The sequence below is a fragment of the Vigna angularis genome, chromosome 10 (genome assembly GCF_016808095.1).
Source record: "Vigna angularis cultivar LongXiaoDou No.4 chromosome 10, ASM1680809v1, whole genome shotgun sequence".
Classification (NCBI taxonomy): Eukaryota; Viridiplantae; Streptophyta; class Magnoliopsida; order Fabales; family Fabaceae; genus Vigna; species Vigna angularis.
In genome coordinates, this window is record NC_068979.1 from 30,274,300 (window position 1) to 30,293,411 (window position 19,112).

General features: G+C 32.7%; 2 protein-coding genes across 3 annotated transcripts; one reads left to right on the top strand and one right to left on the bottom strand.

Moving 5' to 3' along the window:
• Positions 1 to 223: 223 nt before the first annotated feature.
• On the top strand, positions 224 to 7,607 carry LOC108334999 (protein indeterminate-domain 5, chloroplastic). Its single transcript, XM_052869024.1, has 4 exons — positions 224 to 836; positions 1,278 to 1,674; positions 4,127 to 5,179; positions 7,309 to 7,607. Exons 1-3 carry the CDS (start codon positions 677 to 679, stop codon positions 5,163 to 5,165), a joined length of 1,596 nt encoding a protein of 531 aa, XP_052724984.1. The 5' UTR covers positions 224 to 676; the 3' UTR covers positions 5,166 to 5,179; positions 7,309 to 7,607.
• A 5,067-nt stretch (positions 7,608 to 12,674) lies between these two features.
• Positions 12,675 to 17,722, bottom strand: LOC108335801 (protein indeterminate-domain 5, chloroplastic). 2 transcript variants are annotated; one of them, XM_017571958.2, is made up of 4 exons: positions 17,136 to 17,722; positions 16,813 to 17,019; positions 15,967 to 16,363; positions 12,675 to 14,104 (listed from the first exon to the last, which is right to left on the bottom strand). In XM_017571958.2, exons 2-4 carry the CDS (start codon positions 16,991 to 16,993, stop codon positions 13,006 to 13,008), a joined length of 1,677 nt encoding a protein of 558 aa, XP_017427447.1. In that variant the 5' UTR covers positions 16,994 to 17,019; positions 17,136 to 17,722; the 3' UTR covers positions 12,675 to 13,005. The 2 variants fall into 2 exon arrangements, with proteins under 2 accessions (XP_017427447.1, XP_017427448.1); XM_017571959.2 differs by having other exon boundaries at positions 16,813 to 17,722.
• Between the last annotated feature and the right edge of the window lie 1,390 nt (positions 17,723 to 19,112).

Here is a 19,112-nt window from a genome sequence, read left to right on the forward strand (position 1 = left end):
TGAAAGTTTGTCTGGGAGTGAGTCAGAATATGCGAAATAAGAGAGAGAAAGAGAGAGCATAGCTGTTTCATTTCATGTTGCTTACACCCATTTCATGTCGTTATGTGTCTATGGATTGGGTCCACAGTGCCGTAGGCCTTTCTCTCTCTCACACATCAATTTTCCAATTTGTGGAATTTCATTAAATGCTGAAAAAAAGCATTCAGCAAAATCTGGAAAAGAGTTTCAAGAGAGAAAAATAAAAATTAAATGAGAAAAAGAAACGATTGAGCAAAATGGGGTGTGTGTGCATATGTGTTGGTGTATCTGCATGACACCAAATCACTGGAAGAGATTCAGAAAACCTCTACCTCAAAATTTCTCATTTAAATACAAACCCAAGTTGGGAGAAAATATTCATATCAAGTGGCCATGGGGTTGGATTGAATTTCCCTTTTTCTTCCTCTCCTATCTCTGCTTCAAAACTTTCTTTTTCATGGAAGTTTTCACCTTTCAGCATCTCTTCTCTATTTCTCTCTAGAGAATTCAACTTCCCTTGCCTTTGAGTTTTGAGATTGGGGACAAGAATTCAAGGACTCAAATTGCATGTGGGTTTTCCAGAATTCTGATGTTGTTGTAAGGTTTTTGAGTCAAGAAAGAAAAGGAAAAAATCACTAGAAACGTTTTGCTATAAGACATGGCAGCACCTTTTTCTTCAGCATCTCTCTTTGGAATCAGAGAAGAGGATCAGAATCAGATGAAGCAGCAGCATTCCTCCACAACAACACCATCTTCCTCATCAACTCCAGCTGCACCACCACCCCAGAAGAAAAGAAGAAACCAACCTGGAACACCAAGCAAGTATCTTAACAATTTTACACATAAAAAAAATTAAGAAAATCTACTCTTCGGTTTATTTCTCATCAATTAAATGAATTGGTTTTTCTCACTTTCTGGTTTCATCTCTGCAAAAGGTTTAATTTTCACACCACCCACCATCACAATTTTTTGTTTTCTTCCAATGGGCAATTCCTGTGTGGGGTGGTGAACCCTAATCAATTCCTAACTTTGGAACATAAATGAGGAATGGAATGTGGAGATTAAATGGCGGTGTGTTTTGGAAACCTTTGGCTTGTCTTCAAGCTTTCAGAAAAATCAATTGCTGGTTTCCTTTTTAATCCTGTGAATTTTCTAAGTATTGGTTGTTTTTGGCTTTATTTAATAAAGTTTTTTTTGATTTATTTATTTTGGTGGTTGGAATGGGAAGAAGAAAATGATGCATGTGTGTGTGTGTGCAGATCCAGATGCTGAGGTGATAGCACTGTCTCCGAAGACTCTAATGGCAACAAACAGGTTTATATGCGAAGTGTGCAATAAAGGGTTTCAAAGGGAGCAAAATCTACAGCTTCACAGAAGAGGACACAATCTGCCATGGAAGCTGAAGCAGAAGAGTAACAAAGAGCCAAAGAGAAAGGTTTATCTGTGTCCTGAGCCCACATGTGTTCATCATGACCCTTCGAGGGCTCTTGGAGACCTCACTGGCATTAAGAAACACTACTCTCGCAAACATGGTGAGAAGAAATGGAAGTGTGACAAATGCTCCAAAAAATATGCTGTTCAATCAGATTGGAAGGCTCACTCCAAAACCTGTGGCACCAGAGAGTATAGATGTGACTGTGGCACCCTCTTCTCCAGGTATATCCACACCAATCCACAACTCAATCATCTTCCAAAATCGACAAATCATTTCCAAAACTAAAGTTTCTTTCACATGGCTTTTTCATTGATGCAACATTCTAGTCATGCAGCAGAGAATTGGGTGATGACAGATTACATGTTAAAATTAAGTACTGGTGTTTGGTTTGATTTAGGCTAGTTTGGTCTGGTTTAAGGCTTATTATTAGATTCTTCAAGTGACTATAGTTGGGAAAATGGCTTAGATGCTTTCTTCTTTTTCTATTTCAGTTTGGCTTCCTTCCAATTCATTCAGATTCTGTCCTCTCTTTCCCTCTCTCGTATGCTTTCCTTTGTCATCTTTCTCTTATATTTGGTACGTTGCCCAAGTGAACTGCAAGGAAACATCCCCCCACGTGAATAATCTCTGAAAATCATAAAAAAAGCATTACCAAGAACAGTTTCCGGCACAATAAATTATTATATCATCCCAAACTACCTAATCTCCTTCAACCCACATTTACTTTTTCTTTTACTTTTTAATTTCCATAAAGAGTTTCTGATATAAACAAAACATCCTCTTCTTCCTCTCTTTGATAGACAGAAAACAACATTAAACTTGACAAACTCCATTTCTGTTACCTTGTCTTAAAATTACAGTTGTTTTTGCCGTATTTTTATGGATTTTTTTCAGAGCTTTTTCAAAGTTTTACTCGTGCACTTATCTATATCTATGTTTGGTGAGGAATTAATTTCTCTCTCCTTGCATACATGCATTAGTGTGGGGGTAGGAAATGTTTTCCTTAATTTATTTTCCTATTCACGTGCTGTTTTTTGTGTGTAGAAGAAGGGGGTCCTAGTGCAGTGTGGTGTTGTTAGGGTTTTTGTTCTCTTGTGAATTGGCTAGATGTGTTCAGTACTGTGTTCTCTCTTGCAGGTGCTCCTTTCCATTTCATAACGTCAGGGCCTAACAAACTCTCTCATTTTCTGCTTCCACTTTTTCACTCTTTTCTTTGACATTATTTCATGTTAAACTTGAACAACCTAGTGCTCATGCTTGGTTCAGAACTGCAGTCAAAATAAGTACACTTCAATACATATACAAACCAGTATATATATTTCACAAATTTGGTAGATTTTTGGAATTATTATAAACACTAAACAGATAAGAACCACAGAAAATTATTATATATATTTATATATGTATGTATATATAATATATATTGACGTTTTGACACACGTGTCTGTGAATTTATGTATATGTATTCCCAGACACATATGGGAAAAATTTGAACCCGTTTGAACCGAAGCCTTAAATATTTGATCTTGATTGATTGATAACTTGACTTTAGCAAAAGTTATAGACATTCTTCAGTTCCATTCATTTTTGAAAGAGCACATCTTAGTTAAATTTTTGTGTAGTCTTTTAGTCAAGTTTTGGTTAAGTTATTACACCTACATCGTTTCTATCTAAGTTGTCCTTTTCTCAATTTCTACACATTTTCTTAATCACTTGAAGTGTCATTCACATTGTTCTTTTCTTTAACTACTCGTTTCATAAGTACACGCAAAAATTTATCCTCGAGCTCATTATGATTTATTATTGTCCTTTATGTTGACATTTTCCTTTAAGTGATTTTGTTGTCTTTTACTAAGAAGGCCAAGTTCTCCAGCTTCTTGCAATCTGTGACTGTTTTTATAGACAACTTTTTCTTGTGGAAGATTTTTCTCAAGTTGATGATTTCATGATATGCTTATTTGTTTATTTCTTAAGATTAATTATAGTAAAACCCTTCTAAATTTCTTCCAGGAGTTCAACTATACATATATAATAAAGTTTAACCAAAATTGCTACAACTGTGATATTTTTAAACAGTTTCTTATTCCAATTTCTATTTATGATAAAAGGAAAGGATAGAGAAACTTAGCTTCTATTGAATTTTCCTCTTCTCTATCTATTTTACCATAAATGAGAGTGTGGAGATAAGTACAAAAAAAGTTGAGTGTGATACAAACATGATTCAAACTCAATTATAACAATTTATTATAAAATGACAATTATATGAATACACCGACAATGTATAAAATAATACTTTTACAATGCATAAGGTCATCCGTTTCTGCATTCTCTAGTCAATTATTCATCTTTCTAAAATTTGTTTTATTCAATATGCATTTTAATATAATTTTTCGATGTTTTCTATGAACGTCGGAAACCCACTTTATTATTTTCCTTTCAGAATATACATATATACGTATATATACATATACCAATTTTCCAAGTGCTACTTCAAATAATAATATATAGTACCAAAAGTTTTAGATTTATTTTGAATATCATATACAGCAAGTCTCGTTTTTGTTTATTATTTGATTTGAGATATAATACATGCATTATTATATTTAGTTTATTTACAAGATATATAAGCGAAATCACAAATGATTAATTGTTTGAGATACACATTGATTGCAGACGTGACAGTTTCATCACTCACAGAGCCTTTTGTGATGCTTTGGCACAAGAAAGTGCAAGAGAGCCACCCAATTTGAGCAGTGCCATTGGCAACCAGCTATTTGGAAACAGTAACAACATGTCCTTAGGCTTATCTCAGAATTTGGGTGCTCAGATTCCTTCAATCCATGACCAAAACTCCCAACCCAGTGACCTATTGCGTTTCTGTGGTGCACCAAGGACTGGTCCATTTGACCACATTCTCCCACCAAACATAGCCTCACCCTTCAGACCCTCCTCACACCAAACCATGCAACTTCAAAACCCTCCATTCTTCATGCCAGAATCAAACCAAAACCAAAACCAAAACCAGAACTACCATGATCACCAACAAGCTTTAATCTCAAACAAGCCTTTTCAAGGAATGATACAACTATCTGACCTCAACAACACCAACACCCCTTCTGCCTCCAACCTCTTCAATCTTCCTTTTCTATCCAACCGAGGCCACCACACCCCCAACTACTCCGAGGAACACCACTTCAACCCCACAGAAGCCTCAAATTTCTTCACAGAAGGCACCATAATCGGCATCGATCACCAAACAAGCTCCGCCACTGCCCCTTCGCTTTTCAGCACCACTCTCCAAAACACCACCAACTTGTCTCACATGTCAGCAACTGCACTGCTCCAAAAAGCTGCTCAAATGGGTGCTGCAAGTTCCAGCACCAACAACAGTGCCTCCTCTCTTCTAAGAAGCTTGGCATCCAAATCTGATCACAGACCACTCATCAGTGCTGCAAACTACAGCAACATCTTGAACTCCAGCGTGCAAGAGATGATGAACCTTCCCGGCTTCGAAGCATATGATCATGGCATCACCAACAAGGAGCCAAAACTCAGCGTTGGAGGCTCTGATAGACTCACCCGGGATTTTCTTGGAGTTGCACAGCAACAACAACAACAACAACGTGGGTTTAACTTGAGCTCTTTGGAAGCAGAGACAAACAATGCGGCGGCGTCAGGTCAATCTTTCGGAGGTGGAGCAAACTTTCAGTGAACAAGTACAATAAGGTACGTCGAAACATAAAGTTTCTCACCTTTCACAAATTCTTATCGTTCCCTGCATGATTACGCATAAAATGTTATACATATTTATCGTTTTCATTAATCTTTACAAATATATACACTTAAAATTGAAACAGTGTTTCTTATCATTCTATTTTGACATTTATAAAACATTTTTTTCAAACACCTGTTGTCGACTTCACAATCGCCTACAACTTTTGACTATGTAACATGTGAAAATATACTGAAATCAGTAGATTCCCTTTCCAAAGTGTCTTTCCTTTTCTCTGAAAATATTCCTTATATATAAATATATATATTTATATTTTAACATTTTTTCTGCTTTTTTTTTTTCTTATCTACGTATTCCAATCTACTCCATTTTGGGGTGCAGAGAGAGATTTAAAAGTCTTACTTTACACCTCTTTACCGTTTCTCTCTCTGTTAGTTTTTTTTTCTTTCTATGGTGGTGGAGTCGTTAGCATAGTCATCATGAAACGGTGAAAGAATAAGTTTGTTTCGAAAAAGAAAATGATGTTTGAGATTTTGAATATTTTGTTTGAGAGAAAGGGGCTGTGTTCTGATCCTGACATGTTGTCTTGCATGGGGTGGACAGCGATGTGGTGCAGAACTTTGTTTCTTCTATTGTCTTCTCCTTTTCATTTGGTTTCATTTTTGGATATTTTAGTATATAGGGTTGGCAGAGTCACGAGTGTCCTTCAACCTAATTGGAAGGGCATGGCTGAACATATCCATGCTCCTATCAACTTTCATGCTATTATTTTTCCCTCTCTCTCTCTCTTCTGTCTCATTTTCTCTCTTTTAATGAGCAAAATCAAAACCATTTAATTATATCAATAAAATAGTAAAAAATAAGATTTTTTAATTATATTTAATATTTTTCTGTCAGTTTATTAAATTAATTATACTGAATAGTTCTGAATTTTAAATTTCAGCAATTTAACTAATTATTTTGTTCATTACTATTTAAATTAATTTATTGAAAAGTGATGTTGTTAAAATGGATTAATGCTATTTTATCAATTAAATAAAGCAGATTTGTCAATTTGGTTTTAGTTTAGTAAATGATGGTTGTATTAGCAAATCATAATTCGAGTATTGACATTTAGCATTAACTAAGATTACCCCCATGTAGAAGATATGTGTAAAACAAATGATCTCATGAAAGAAATTTAAAACGAACTTGGATGTCCTAATTAGGATTAGGTTTAATAGGGTTAAATTAAGTAAGAAGAGAAAAAGCTATAGATAGTTACTACATAGTGAAATTTGCCCCTTAAAATAAAAATATATATTACATATATAATTTTATTATTAGCAAAGATATATATTACATATAGTTGCATTAGGCATTATTTTAAAAAAAATAAAATTCATAATGTTAGGGGTTCTTGTCATATAGCTATCTTTCCTTAGGAACTATTTAATGGAAAAAAATATATTTTATGTTTAATTCTATACTTTTTTGAAACTAAGATGTGAAATGTATGTGTGTTTTTGCAACTGACCACATTTTGTTATAAATATTCATTTTATTCCATTGGAGGGGAAAGAATGGGCAATGAAGAGTACAGATTTATCTCTCCCTCTCTAAATCTAAAGAGGAGGACAAGGACCTTTAGTATCAGTAAATATGTTTTGCTTTTCATGTCTTTTTTGGTTTACACATGTTTCCATATTTAGGTATTTTACATGTTCCAAACATCTACTTAGTAAATTATCTTAACAAACCATTTTATTTTTAGATTATTTGTGTTAAAGATTATTTATTTTAGTTATATTTGATCTTATGCAAGTTCATTGAATTAGACCATCTCATATTATTGATATAAACATTGTTCTTAATCAACTTTCGTCATCTCATCTTAATATTACAAGTTGCATGAACTTAAGCAGATTGCTCCAAGTTACTATGTTTTTTGTGGGTGACGTGGGTAAGAAACAAAGCTTTCTTGGTTTTCCTTTTTTCTTGGAACGGTGGAGACTAAAAATTAGGTTATGTGAAGTCTAATATCTTAGTATTTGCTATATATAACAATGTTTTTTTTAGTGTGTGTTTATTATCCGACACTATCCTAAATCTAACAGTTACAGTTTTTGGACTTTGGTTGCAGGAATGTGAGCTTGATCCATTCATAAATGTGCATCTATTTGGATCTTCGGGAGCAGCATATTTGGAGTTTCTGTATAGAACGAGCTAGTTTCAAGATTTTCAAACAGTTGAAAATTGACTTCTTCTTCACATCATCGTACTTTGGAAAAGCATAAACAAATTGGTATTAGGATATTTCAGACAAAACTTGTTTCAAAATTTTCATGGTTAACTTAATTAGTAGATTTTTCTATATATTAGACAATGCTTTTTATATGAATAATAGTCATATAGTTATATATATTATTTATAGTTTTAGTATCATCTACTCTTTTAGACAGAAAAAAAGAAGAAAAAGTTATTGTTTTAAAGCCTCTCGATTCAGCAAAATTAATCTAGTGATCAGTCTCTTATCTATAAAAACTTGAACATCTAAGTCAACCAATTTGAATTTTTAAAATTTTTAATTTTGTAAAGAATAGTTTTAAAATATATAAATATTTAAATGTTTAACATAACTGTCTCATTTCGCAAAGTTTTGCATTTTTTTTATTTTGCTTAAAATGTTATATAACATTAAGAATATATATTTTATTACTACCTTAGATTATTGAACCTCAAATGTCATTGTTTTTACTTATTATAAAAAGCACAAGGAAAAAAACCAAAACATATAATCAACTTTATGAACAGTTCTCATCGTTTTTAAAATGGTATAACCATTAATAATTAAATAACTTAATTTTTTCTCTGTTTTTATAAACCTCCTATAATATCTTCTAGAAAGTAATCGTTCTTAGCCTAATCAAACCAGAAAAAAATAGGCTTAGATTAGCTTATTATATGGAACAATGGAAGGAAGAAATTATTATTAAAATGAAAACAAATGTATTCAATATTGCATGATGGCTGTTTTTTCTTTCCTATTTTTCTATTCGAAATTAAAACCTCGAGTTTTGTTTTTCAGAATTTTATTTGGTACATATTTTAGTAGTTTAATTATTCGGAATTCAATAATTGAAGGCAGACATACAAAATTTATGCAAGAATAGAATAGCATATTCAAAGACAAAGTTCTTAAATAAATAATGTAAATCAAAAAGTTGTCCAATGCAAACGGAAACTACAAAATAAAGAATATATGTATGCATAGTTTCGTATTAAATCTCTATTAAAAGATTCTTTCGGATTTTAAATGTGGATATATGATACATATACTAACCTAACTCATGGAGATTAGGCCGTCTATTAATATATAAATTTTATACTTGAGTTCTATTGTTTCTTTTTGTCTTGTATATAATAAATTTGTTTATAACTACTATATATACCACATTTGTGAATCATTTGGCAAAGTTTTGGTGAAAACATGTTACTTGCTTTATTGTGGGTTATCTATTAACAATATTTTCTTACTTTATTCAACTCCTTACGTAAAGCTACAAAATTTTCTTTTATGAAATTTTCTTTGCCTCTCATTTATGCCGAGCATCTAGCTTTTCACTTAGAAAAAATAGAATCTAGAAAACCATTCTAACAATGTATTATTTGCCACGGAAGATATATGAATGGTGTTAGGTTATATTTCAAATCATTTCTACTTATAGATCTAAAAATATTCATGCATGCACCCAAAATCTACCTACACTCAGAAAAGATAAAAGAACAGCAATTGTGGAAACGTAATTGATAGGATAGTATATGTTGGAAATTTTATATTATTATAGATGAGATCAATTATATATATATATATATATATATATATATATATATATATATATATATATATATATATATATATATATATATAATTCATTAAATGTTAATATTGCTTTATAAATGGATTTTATAAAATTAGATTAGACTTAAAATTTAATTTTTAATGAAAATAAGAAAAAAAATAAAAAGTACATGTTCTGTATAAATGTTTATAAATTATTATTCTATCAATTTTTTTATTGAATAGAGAGAAACCATGTATTTGGACAAGAAGATAAAGAGGAATGATGGGTTGAGGATATATAGTCAAACAATGAGAATAAATAAGGCCATTCTAGGAAAAAGGGTAAGAAGATACTCTTCAAAGTCATCATAAAAAATAAACTTTTAAGACTAATTTTGTTTTATGAAATCACTTTGTAAATTATAGTATTTATATATATATATATATATATTATAATTTATAATTTAATTACTGCCTATGTTAATAAGAAAGTAGTAAACATTAAAAGATTGGTGAAATAAAAGGAGGGAAATATGCATGTGATAATAGTCCTAGGGGTATCATGGCTTCCTGGCCCATCATAGAGAACCTTTGGATTTTACGACAAAAACATGGTTATATTATACTACTGAAACCACCACAATTTTCACTTATCCAACCTTACATGTTATAAAGCAAAATTGAGAATATAATACCATAATCACAAAAAAGAGAAATTGAGAAGTGAATAGAAAATCATTAACTCAATTCAAGCTACTATCAATTAAATAAAAAACACAAATAAGTTGAAAAATTACTATTAAAGTTGTTTATTTATATCTCATCGCTACCGGTTGTTCTAAGCCCTCATTTTTGCAGTAGGAAATAGGATACGGTTTAGGAAACTAAATTTTATATTAGATAAAGATATCAAAGTTACATGATATATAAAATATATGTTTTTATGTTGGACTAAAGTATATATATACTAAAAATATAAAAAAATATTAAAAATATATAAATAATTAACTTCTGAATATATAATAATTTTTTTGTTGACAAATGTGAATTGTTAGATTTATTACTAGAGAGAGTTGATCTTATAATTTTTTTTATCTCCCTTCAAACTAACTTTATAAAATTTAAATATGGTAAATTTTTTCATTCTGACGCTAAAATAAAAAAAAATAATAACTACAAATAAATAATATTCGGTATAATAAATTCTTGATTTTTAACATTAATTTAACTTTGGTTTGTAAGTTGACATTAATTTAATTATTTTTTATATTTATTTAAATCAAGCAAACTTCTTGATCATTGACATCTCCTAGACTATCATTCTTGGTATCGTGACTTATAGATATGAGACTTTTTTCATTATGGATTTTATGTCTAGGAGGACACCCATGTTTCCTATAGTAGACTTCAATGGTATGGCCAGTTTTGCCACAATGGGAGTAAACTTTTTTTTCCAATGGGATTCTTGTTGGCATGGAATTCATGTTTCTTGAAGTAAACCGATTTGTTGTGATTATTCTTGCCACAATAGGAACATATGACAATACCCACAACAACAACATATTTAATTTCCAACCCATTGAGAAAATTATTGCTTGTAACTTATCTTTCTTGTTGTACAACATAAGGAAAAAAATTTTGAAATGGGAGGCACATGATCCATTAATAGAACATGAGACTGAATGTTATCATATTGTTTATTCAATCCATGAAGAAACTGTAGGATTCTACTCATGCTTTCTTTGAACAATTGTTGAAATTAGTTTGCAAGAACACTTGATTTCATATGAACAGGTTGGCTTAGGATGAAAGTTGTCAAACTCATCCCATATTATAAAAGCTTGGTAAAATACTCAGTCACGGTTCTATCTACATGCTTTAGAGAAGCGACTTCATTTTGTAACTCATAGATGCGTAGGAGAGCTCCTTGGAAGAATCTTGATTTCAAGTCCTCTCATATGGCCTAGGCGATATCCATCTAGAGGATGTTGCGACGTATGTTAGGAGAAACATAATGCATGAGCTAGAAGACCACTATGTTGTTGCATCTTGTCCAAGCACGGTAAGAATCAACTTCCTTTTGTGGCTGAATAGTAATACCATCAATAAATTGAACCTTGTTCTTGGCGCTCAAGGTTGTGTACATGGATTTACTCCAGGCATAGTAATTATTAGATTCAAGAAGAGGGGAAACAAGAGAGACCGTAGGGATTTTGCTAGGATGAAAGTACAAGAGGCTAGAAGAATGATTATCTTCTCCGTCATCGTGCAAGATCCTGTAAAAGAATAAACAAAGAAAAAAAAAGAAACAAAGAAAAGAAAAAAAGGTCAGAGGTGCAAAAGTGCTCTTCAAAAGAAGAGCTCTAATATCATCTTAGAAAAACTACAATGAGGACTCTTTATAGATTGTGTTCGTGCAATGTGTAATCTGTGTGTAGGTTCATATTGGTTCTCTCAATCCCTTAATACACTTTGAAAGGAACACAATAGATTTTTCTAAATTATATTGTGGACTAGGGGTTTTTCCATTGAAAAGGAACCGAAAAGAAAGAGAAAGAATTTGAATAAAACTTTAAAGAATTGTACAATAATCTTAAGCGCAATAACAAATTTGGAAAAGAATAGATTTCACTAAATTTTGTTAACATCCTATTAGATATTATAAAATATTGTCCAGTTATTATTTTATTTGTTTTGTACAAGATATTTATCTCCCAAAGAAACCATACAAAAAATTATCATTTTAATTTTTGAGTTTCTTTTCCTCTCAACCTTCCACTGAAACCTATATAAGTTACCTCGATCAATCCCTAGAAGTAGTGAATAGCCGTAGGAGAATGTCCTAGAGTGGTGAAACCCTTTTGTTTAACACTGAATGAATTATTCGAGAATATCCAAAAATAAAAAGGGTGAAAGGAAAGGAAAAAACCTAGTAAACTATTTTAAAGGCGAGGTAACATTACTGAGTTTTCTTGGTCACGGACTAAATGATTCCCATATGAGGTATCAGATGGCATCACATGCGACAAAAGTGTCACATAATGCTTACCTATAATTGCTCTAACGAACATTGCAGGCTACTTTTTCTGCAGGATACAGTACGGTCAGCCAGCACCCTCATTAACTTCCTAAAAATCATTCAGAACTTGAATAAATGATGTGAAAGCTAACCCTTACGACTAAGGAAGTACGCTACAGTGCATGCATCATGCAAGTTGCAAAAAGAGAGAGAGAGAGAGAGAGAGAGAGAGTATCAATTTCAAAGGTAGTCAACTTGGTGAAGAATGTTTATATGAAAAAATGCTACTGTCTAGTGAGCGTGAGTCCTTGTTAAGCAAAGGAATGTCAACACAATTAATAGCTCAAATTAATGTCATGCTTAGTCTTTTTCTATGGCAGGTCTTAGGTTGTCAAGAATATAAAAAAAACTTGTTAATTGGCTATGTTTTGAAGGTTTTGAAACCCTTTTAATTAGTCAATATAATAGTTAAAATGAAATAAAATCTGCAGCTAGCATTTGTCGCTTCTCTTGGTATATAGCCAACATGTGAAGATTCTCAGAAAGTGAGAGCCAGCTTCCTCGTTTGGTGAGTATTGTACAGAGCCTGGTCTTTACAACGTGCTTTTACTGTTAGTAACTAGTTTAATTTACCTCAGGGTCGTAAAATTCAATGCAACAGTAAATTTATTAGATATCTATCACTGTCAAAGAGAATGAAATTTCCACAGTGAAAGTGAGTGAAAGGGGAAAAGGGACCCACATATGTTTCAAGAAAAATACATGGATATAGCATACTTTAGAAACGAAACCCTAACTTAGCAATTGCCACTGGAACTTTCTTCAAAAGGGAAAACTTAAGAACTCCAACATATATCTAAAACAATAAACATTTTTTCTGCCTAACAAATTGTGTTTTTTTTTTTGAGTGTGCATTCGGAATACTTCTTGTTGACGGGAAGAAACTAATCCCTTTGAAGGTTTTTCTCACCAACTTTTTAGAGTGTCGAGGCTCCGAAATGTTGGTTTGCTTGTGCTGATTCCAATTTAGGATCCAAGGGGCTCATAGTTCCCATGGAGTGTTGTTGCTCTCGTTGTGAAAATCCACCACTGTTCATGTTTCTGACCATTCCTCCAACCCCCAAAAAGTCCAAGGTCAACTTATCAGACCCTCCAAAGCACAAACCAAGGTTTTGTGACATCTTCTTAGGCTCCTCCGAAACGTTGTGAAACTGGCCAAGGTTGTTTTCATTCCCTTTCACGTTGCCAAACATGGAAGCGTTTCCATTGGCAAAGGAGTTCATCAATCCGCGCAGATGGTTACTGTGCTCACTCTCCATCCTTGACCTTATACCTAATTCTTCCGTTCCTCTCAGAAGAGAGCAGTGACCATTAGTGGTGGTGGTTGAACCCATTTGAGCTGCTTTCTGAAGCAATGCAGTGGCTGACATGTGAGGGGACATGCTATCTTGTTGCAAAGAAGAATTACCAAAGACTGAAGACAAGCCTGAACCAACTTGGTTACTTACAGGGCTACTAGAATTATAGAGTGTTGTTGTTCCTTGGTCATTGCCTCCACTTATGTTGCTGAATTGGTCGTTGATTATGCTGCCACGGGTATTGGTATTAGGAAAGAAGCTGAGGTTGACGAGATTGGCGTTGTTAGCTGAAGCAGATAATGATGAGGCAGAGGTGGAGTTGTTGGTGGTGGTTCCTTGAAGATCAGGGAGTTGCATAAGACCGTGGAGTTGCTTGGTTGAGAATAAGGGTCCTTGTTGCTGAGACTGATGAAGGTCTTGAAATGCTTGGTTTGGGTCAGTCATGAAGAATGATGAATGGGATGGTGACTGCACTCCAAATGAAGAGGAGTGGTGCAGATTAGGAGAGATTAAGTGCTCAAACTTTTGTGCACTTCCAAGGCTCAATAAGCTGTTAGCAGAAGCTGCTTGGTTCTGCAGTTGGGCCCCTAGGCCTAGGCTCATGTGGTTTGTGCCATACAGATGATGAGCTCCCAAAGGGTTCAGGTTTGAAGGGTGTCTTGCATTCTCATGTGCTAAAGCATCACAAAAGGCCCTATGAGTGATAAAACTGTCACGCCTGCAACAAGTTAATAACATGTTATTGAATTGAAGAACACAAATGATGTTTTATATACACATAACTAGCACTGGGGAAACAATCCAAACTAAATTTCTCCAACTATACATCTTGATTCATGACCTATCTTATTGCAAGTATATTATAGGTTAAAGGGTTAGAAGAGAACAATTAATATATACAACCCACCTTAAGAACAATTCACATGATTGGACTTAAGAACAAGAAGAGAAATTTTCTATTTAATTACCAATGCAGCCACAACCAGTCACAAACAATTTCACACTTGCCAAAAATGAAATATAAAATAGGAAAGTAAGATCTTTAATTTTGTGGTAATGAAAAACAGTCGTTACACATAGTCAATGAAAAGCATGAAATAGAAAATTAAGTATTGAATTTGGAAAATAATATTTTTTGTTGAAATTGGATCTTCTGGTTTGAAATTAATAGAAGTATGACAGGAAGAGAGAGCTAGGGCCCAGAGGATTATGCCAAAATGTGATACACACCAACAACTCCTTATCGAACTACCACTTTGAGTCCTCTCTTTGATCACTGAGAAGAAAGAATTATTTACACATTAGATGAAAGTCAATTATAATAAACTCAGCATGGGTCCAGCCTCAATAAATGCAAACTGCCCCATGAGTTGTCCATTTTCTAGCCTGAGAAAAATTCTTGTGAAAACGATCGTACCAGCAAAAGAGTAGCTAAATTCTCGGAAATTCTCAGTGAGAGAAAAAACATGAAACTATGTATGAAAAATTAATGCAGAGGGTTCAATTTGTTGCAGAAATGAATTCAAGAAACAAAGGGCGAGTGTGACAATAAATAAGAGCATGAATGAACTGTACCATGGGAAGAAAAACTGTACCTGATGAAGCATATTTGAAAGCACGTAAACGTATATGAATTATATAAGTATCCAAGACGAAACAAAACAAAACAATGCAACTCCAAGTCATGTGAGAACAAACCCAGTATCACTGTGCCTGAGCCTGTGCCCCCTCTTACATTGTTGCTTATAACTACACGTGAATGGGAATAAGGATAAGGAGCGTTGTTCCCGAGAAACAAAGTTGAGCTTTGCCTTGTTTTTTCTTCTAAAACATTTCAAATTTTTCAAACACTTTTCTATACTGTGCTCACGTGCGAGCAGTCTTCTGCCTCTTCCACGTCCCTCCACTAACACCCACACATAAACTAACACAACAAAAAGTAGAACGGTCTTGCTCAATTTTACGTTTTAAAAACATTGCAAAAACACATTTCTTTTATTTTTACATTCACCACAGTTTACAGTTTACATCAGAACAGCATTTGTTAGAGAAATTTCCTTTCAGCTTTTATTATTTTCGCAACCCTTTTTCTTATCATGAAATTAATTTAACTGTCCTCAAAAGATTTTCTTGCGTAGAGCTCTGACACTCAGTTTGCATTACACCCTTTTCACACCTGGACTATCAGATTCGAAAGATAACAATGGGAGATGAGATGTAATAATTAATTAAGAGAAAAGGCAGAGACAAAACAAAAGAGTACATAGAATAATAGAAAATGAATATGAAAAAACTAATTGTTTTCCTCGGTACCAAGAAAACATTTTTTTTTTCTTTCCTTTACATTATAACTTACCCAAATCTACTAGTCCAATAGTATCCATAAGAAGCTGATTTTTCTTAGAAGAGTTAGGTGAAAAGGGTGTATGTAATGTATGATACATGTCCGTTTATCTTTTTCCCTGTCAAATTGCGGTTAGAATGGCTTTAACTGAAAAGTTGTTTTGTATGATGATGTTTTAGCTACACCAAACATTCAATATTAGAAGCAAAGGTAATTTTGGATTGGTGTGGATATACCTGGAGAAGAGGGTGCCACAGTCACATCTATACTCTCTGGTGCCACAGGTTTTGGAGTGAGCCTTCCAATCTGATTGAACAGCATATTTTTTGGAGCATTTGTCACACTTCCATTTCTTCTCACCATGTTTGCGAGAGTAGTGTTTCTTAATGCCAGTGAGGTCTCCAAGAGCCCTCGAAGGGTCATGATGAACACATGTGGGCTCAGGACACAGATAAACCTTTCTCTTTGGCTCTTTGTTACTCTTCTGCTTCAGCTTCCATGGCAGATTGTGTCCTCTTCTGTGAAGCTGTAGATTTTGCTCCCTTTGAAACCCTTTATTGCACACTTCGCATATAAACCTGTTTGTTGCCATTAGAGTCTTCGGAGACAGTGCTATCACCTCAGCATCTGGATCTGCACACACACACACATACATCATTTTCTTCTTCCCATTCCAACCACCAAAATAAATAAATCAAAAAAAAACTTTATTAAATAAAGCCAACTTAGAAAATTCAAGAAAAACTTTATTGAATAAAGCCAAACAACTAATAGTTAGAAAATTTAATGCTTCAAGTATACATACTGAGAGTGAAAAACCAAGATTTAAAAAATTTTAATGTAGAGATAAGCATAGAAGAAATTAAGAATCATTGCCATTGTAATCAGCCTTTACTGAGTTAAAGAAACTCCTAGTCCTATATGTAATAGCAGGATTTAGGGTTTCCTTGACATGATTGTTTGTCAGGAGAGAAAAAGAAAATCTAGAAACAAAATCAGACAGAAGGGGTATTTAACATGAACATGGAAATGCTTTTTTAAGTAATAATGGAATCTAATGAAGAATGCATAGAGCTACTTGCATGGTGTTCCTGGTTGATTCCTTCTTTTCTTCTGAGGCATTGTGGTTGGAGTGGTAGTAGTAGAAGTAGTAGTAGTAGTAGATGAGGAAGCAGCTGTGGAGGATTGGTGCTGTTGTGAAACCTGAGTTTGATTTTCTTGTCTGATTCCCAAAAAGGGTGTGGATGAGGAACCAGAAGCCATGTTGTTTTCCAAAGTTGAGAGCAAATCTGGAAGTTCTCAAAGAAAAGTAAAAAACTTGTCTGTTGGAAATAATATAAGCAGAATAGAAGAAGAAGAAGGGAAACAAAAGACATATAAATAAAAAAGGAGAAAGAACAAGGACCTGAGTGAGGCTATATATGTATGTTTGATTTTTGTTGTCTGTTGAAAAAGGTTTCAGATTAAACCCAGAAAACACCAAGAAGAATTTTATCAAAAAGAGACAGCAAGAATTCTGAGAGGAAGAGAGGAAGAAAACAACATCACTCTGAAAACCTACTCATATCTCTCTCTTTTTTCACTCTATCTCTCTCTAGCTAGCTAGCTATTGTTTTGTTATGCATAAAATTTTGGTTCTTGAGTAACTAGCCGCTTCTTCTTGTTCTTCTTCTTCCCTTATTTCTCAATCATTTGATGCGTTCTACATAAATAATAGTAAGCATACTTGTCCACCCCATACGCATACCCATATCTCATTTTTTTCTCTCTCTCTTTCTCTCTTTTGTCCGTTTGTTTGGCTTATACATTTTCCTGATATCCTTGTTAAGTGTGCATTCTGTGAGGGGAAATAATTTAGTGTAATGAAGTAGCAAAACGAAAAATGGAGGGTAATTTATGTCCCTATTATGCAGCCCTTACACAGCACAGTCTAGTGTGTCCCTTAGCAGAGGATGGTTTGGGGCCACCGACCCTTAGGCCTTACAGTCTCCTTATCTCTCTCTCTCTCTCTTCTTCTTTCGTTTCTTATTGCCAACAAACACAACTTGTTCTTTCCTCCTTTCCTTTCCTACACGCCAATTCTCAATTATTATTATTCTCATTATCCTTAAATCTATTGAAAATAAGATATTTTCACATCTATATTCTTCAAATCTTTTATCATCAAATTTCAAGACTAATTCCACGTTACCAAACTCAGTAAGTAATGTCAGGTTTCACTTCACTTATATGTACTGTGTTTATCCCCATGACATGTGAAAAACTTATTATAGGTCAGATAAATTTAATTTATTTCCTTTTAATCAGTCTACGATATTAAAATAATAAGATTTTGTCGGGCTTTCAGTGAATGTTTATCAAAGGAGTAATATAAAAAAAAAAGTAGCAAAGTATTACAAAAGTTTTTTTTTTATTTGTCTCCACAATTAAGTGAATGAGATGTTAGGTAATTGTAAATGTCAATTCACATTAAATTTTGTATTCACTTTTATTTATATTTTCGTTCTTATTTATAAGTATTATCTTGAAAAATATTATTTTCTCATTATATAAATTTAAATTTAAGTATATCTGATAAACCAATTCCATAAAATAAGACTTGTTTTTATTTATATTTCAAATTGGTCAAATTATGGTACCACAACCCCAGCTAAATCAATCACACATTTATCTAAAATTCTATTTTAAAACAGAATAGGAAGTTTTCATATAATTATGTATTTAAAATATAGATAATGACATCTTTTGTAATAATTTGTTTAAATTAACTTACTGATAATATATATAAAATTTTATGTATTTAAACCTTCAGACTGTATAACTGTGTTGATTTAATATTACAAAAATTTGTATAATTTTATTAATTCGGTTCTGATACATGCATGATGATGCAAACAAATAATAATCATCTCCATATTTAGAATCCAAATTTAAAATTCATAATTAGGTTGAACATGTGGTGATGTCTTTTCACCATTTAATTGTATATAAATCTAATTATATTACCTCAACTGTTATCATGAGTATGAGTATAATTTCTTATTTATCAACAATAGTTGTAAGTATATTTAGTAAGTACAAATTTATAACTTGCTTTATTGACTTCAAAGTCTGTTTCAATTATGTTAGTCATTTTGGATAAATAAATTTATTTTAACAGTATATAGCATATTGTATTCAAGGTTTGACTAATATTTTATTTTCTAATTTTATTATTATTTTTATTTTATTTTAAAAAATATTTATTAAATTTTGTTTTTACCTTTTTATTTTAATTATCGTTCTATTTTTATTGTTTATTTCATTATTTTAAGGTATTATGACGATACTAATAATAACAATGGTATCTAAAATATTGAAAGAGTTAGATTGTCCTTAAATG

Bases quoted from the DNA above. Each gene is read 5' to 3' on its own strand.
- LOC108334999 (XM_052869024.1), top strand. From the start codon at position 677: ATGGCAGCACCTTTTTCTTCAGCATCTCTCTTTGGAATCAGAGAAGAG. The intron at 837-1,277 runs GCAAGTATCTTA...GTGTGTGTGCAG, and splicing joins AAACCAACCTGGAACACCAA to ATCCAGATGCTGAGGTGATA. The intron at 1,675-4,126 runs GTATATCCACAC...CATTGATTGCAG, and splicing joins TGTGGCACCCTCTTCTCCAG to ACGTGACAGTTTCATCACTC.
- LOC108335801 (XM_017571958.2), bottom strand. From the start codon at position 16,993: ATGGCTTCTGGTTCCTCATCCACACCCTTTTTGGGAATCAGACAAGAA. The intron at 16,364-16,812 runs GCAAGTAGCTCT...GTGTGTGTGCAG, and splicing joins GAATCAACCAGGAACACCAT to ATCCAGATGCTGAGGTGATA. The intron at 14,105-15,966 runs GTATATCCACAC...AACTTGTTGCAG, and splicing joins TGTGGCACCCTCTTCTCCAG to GCGTGACAGTTTTATCACTC.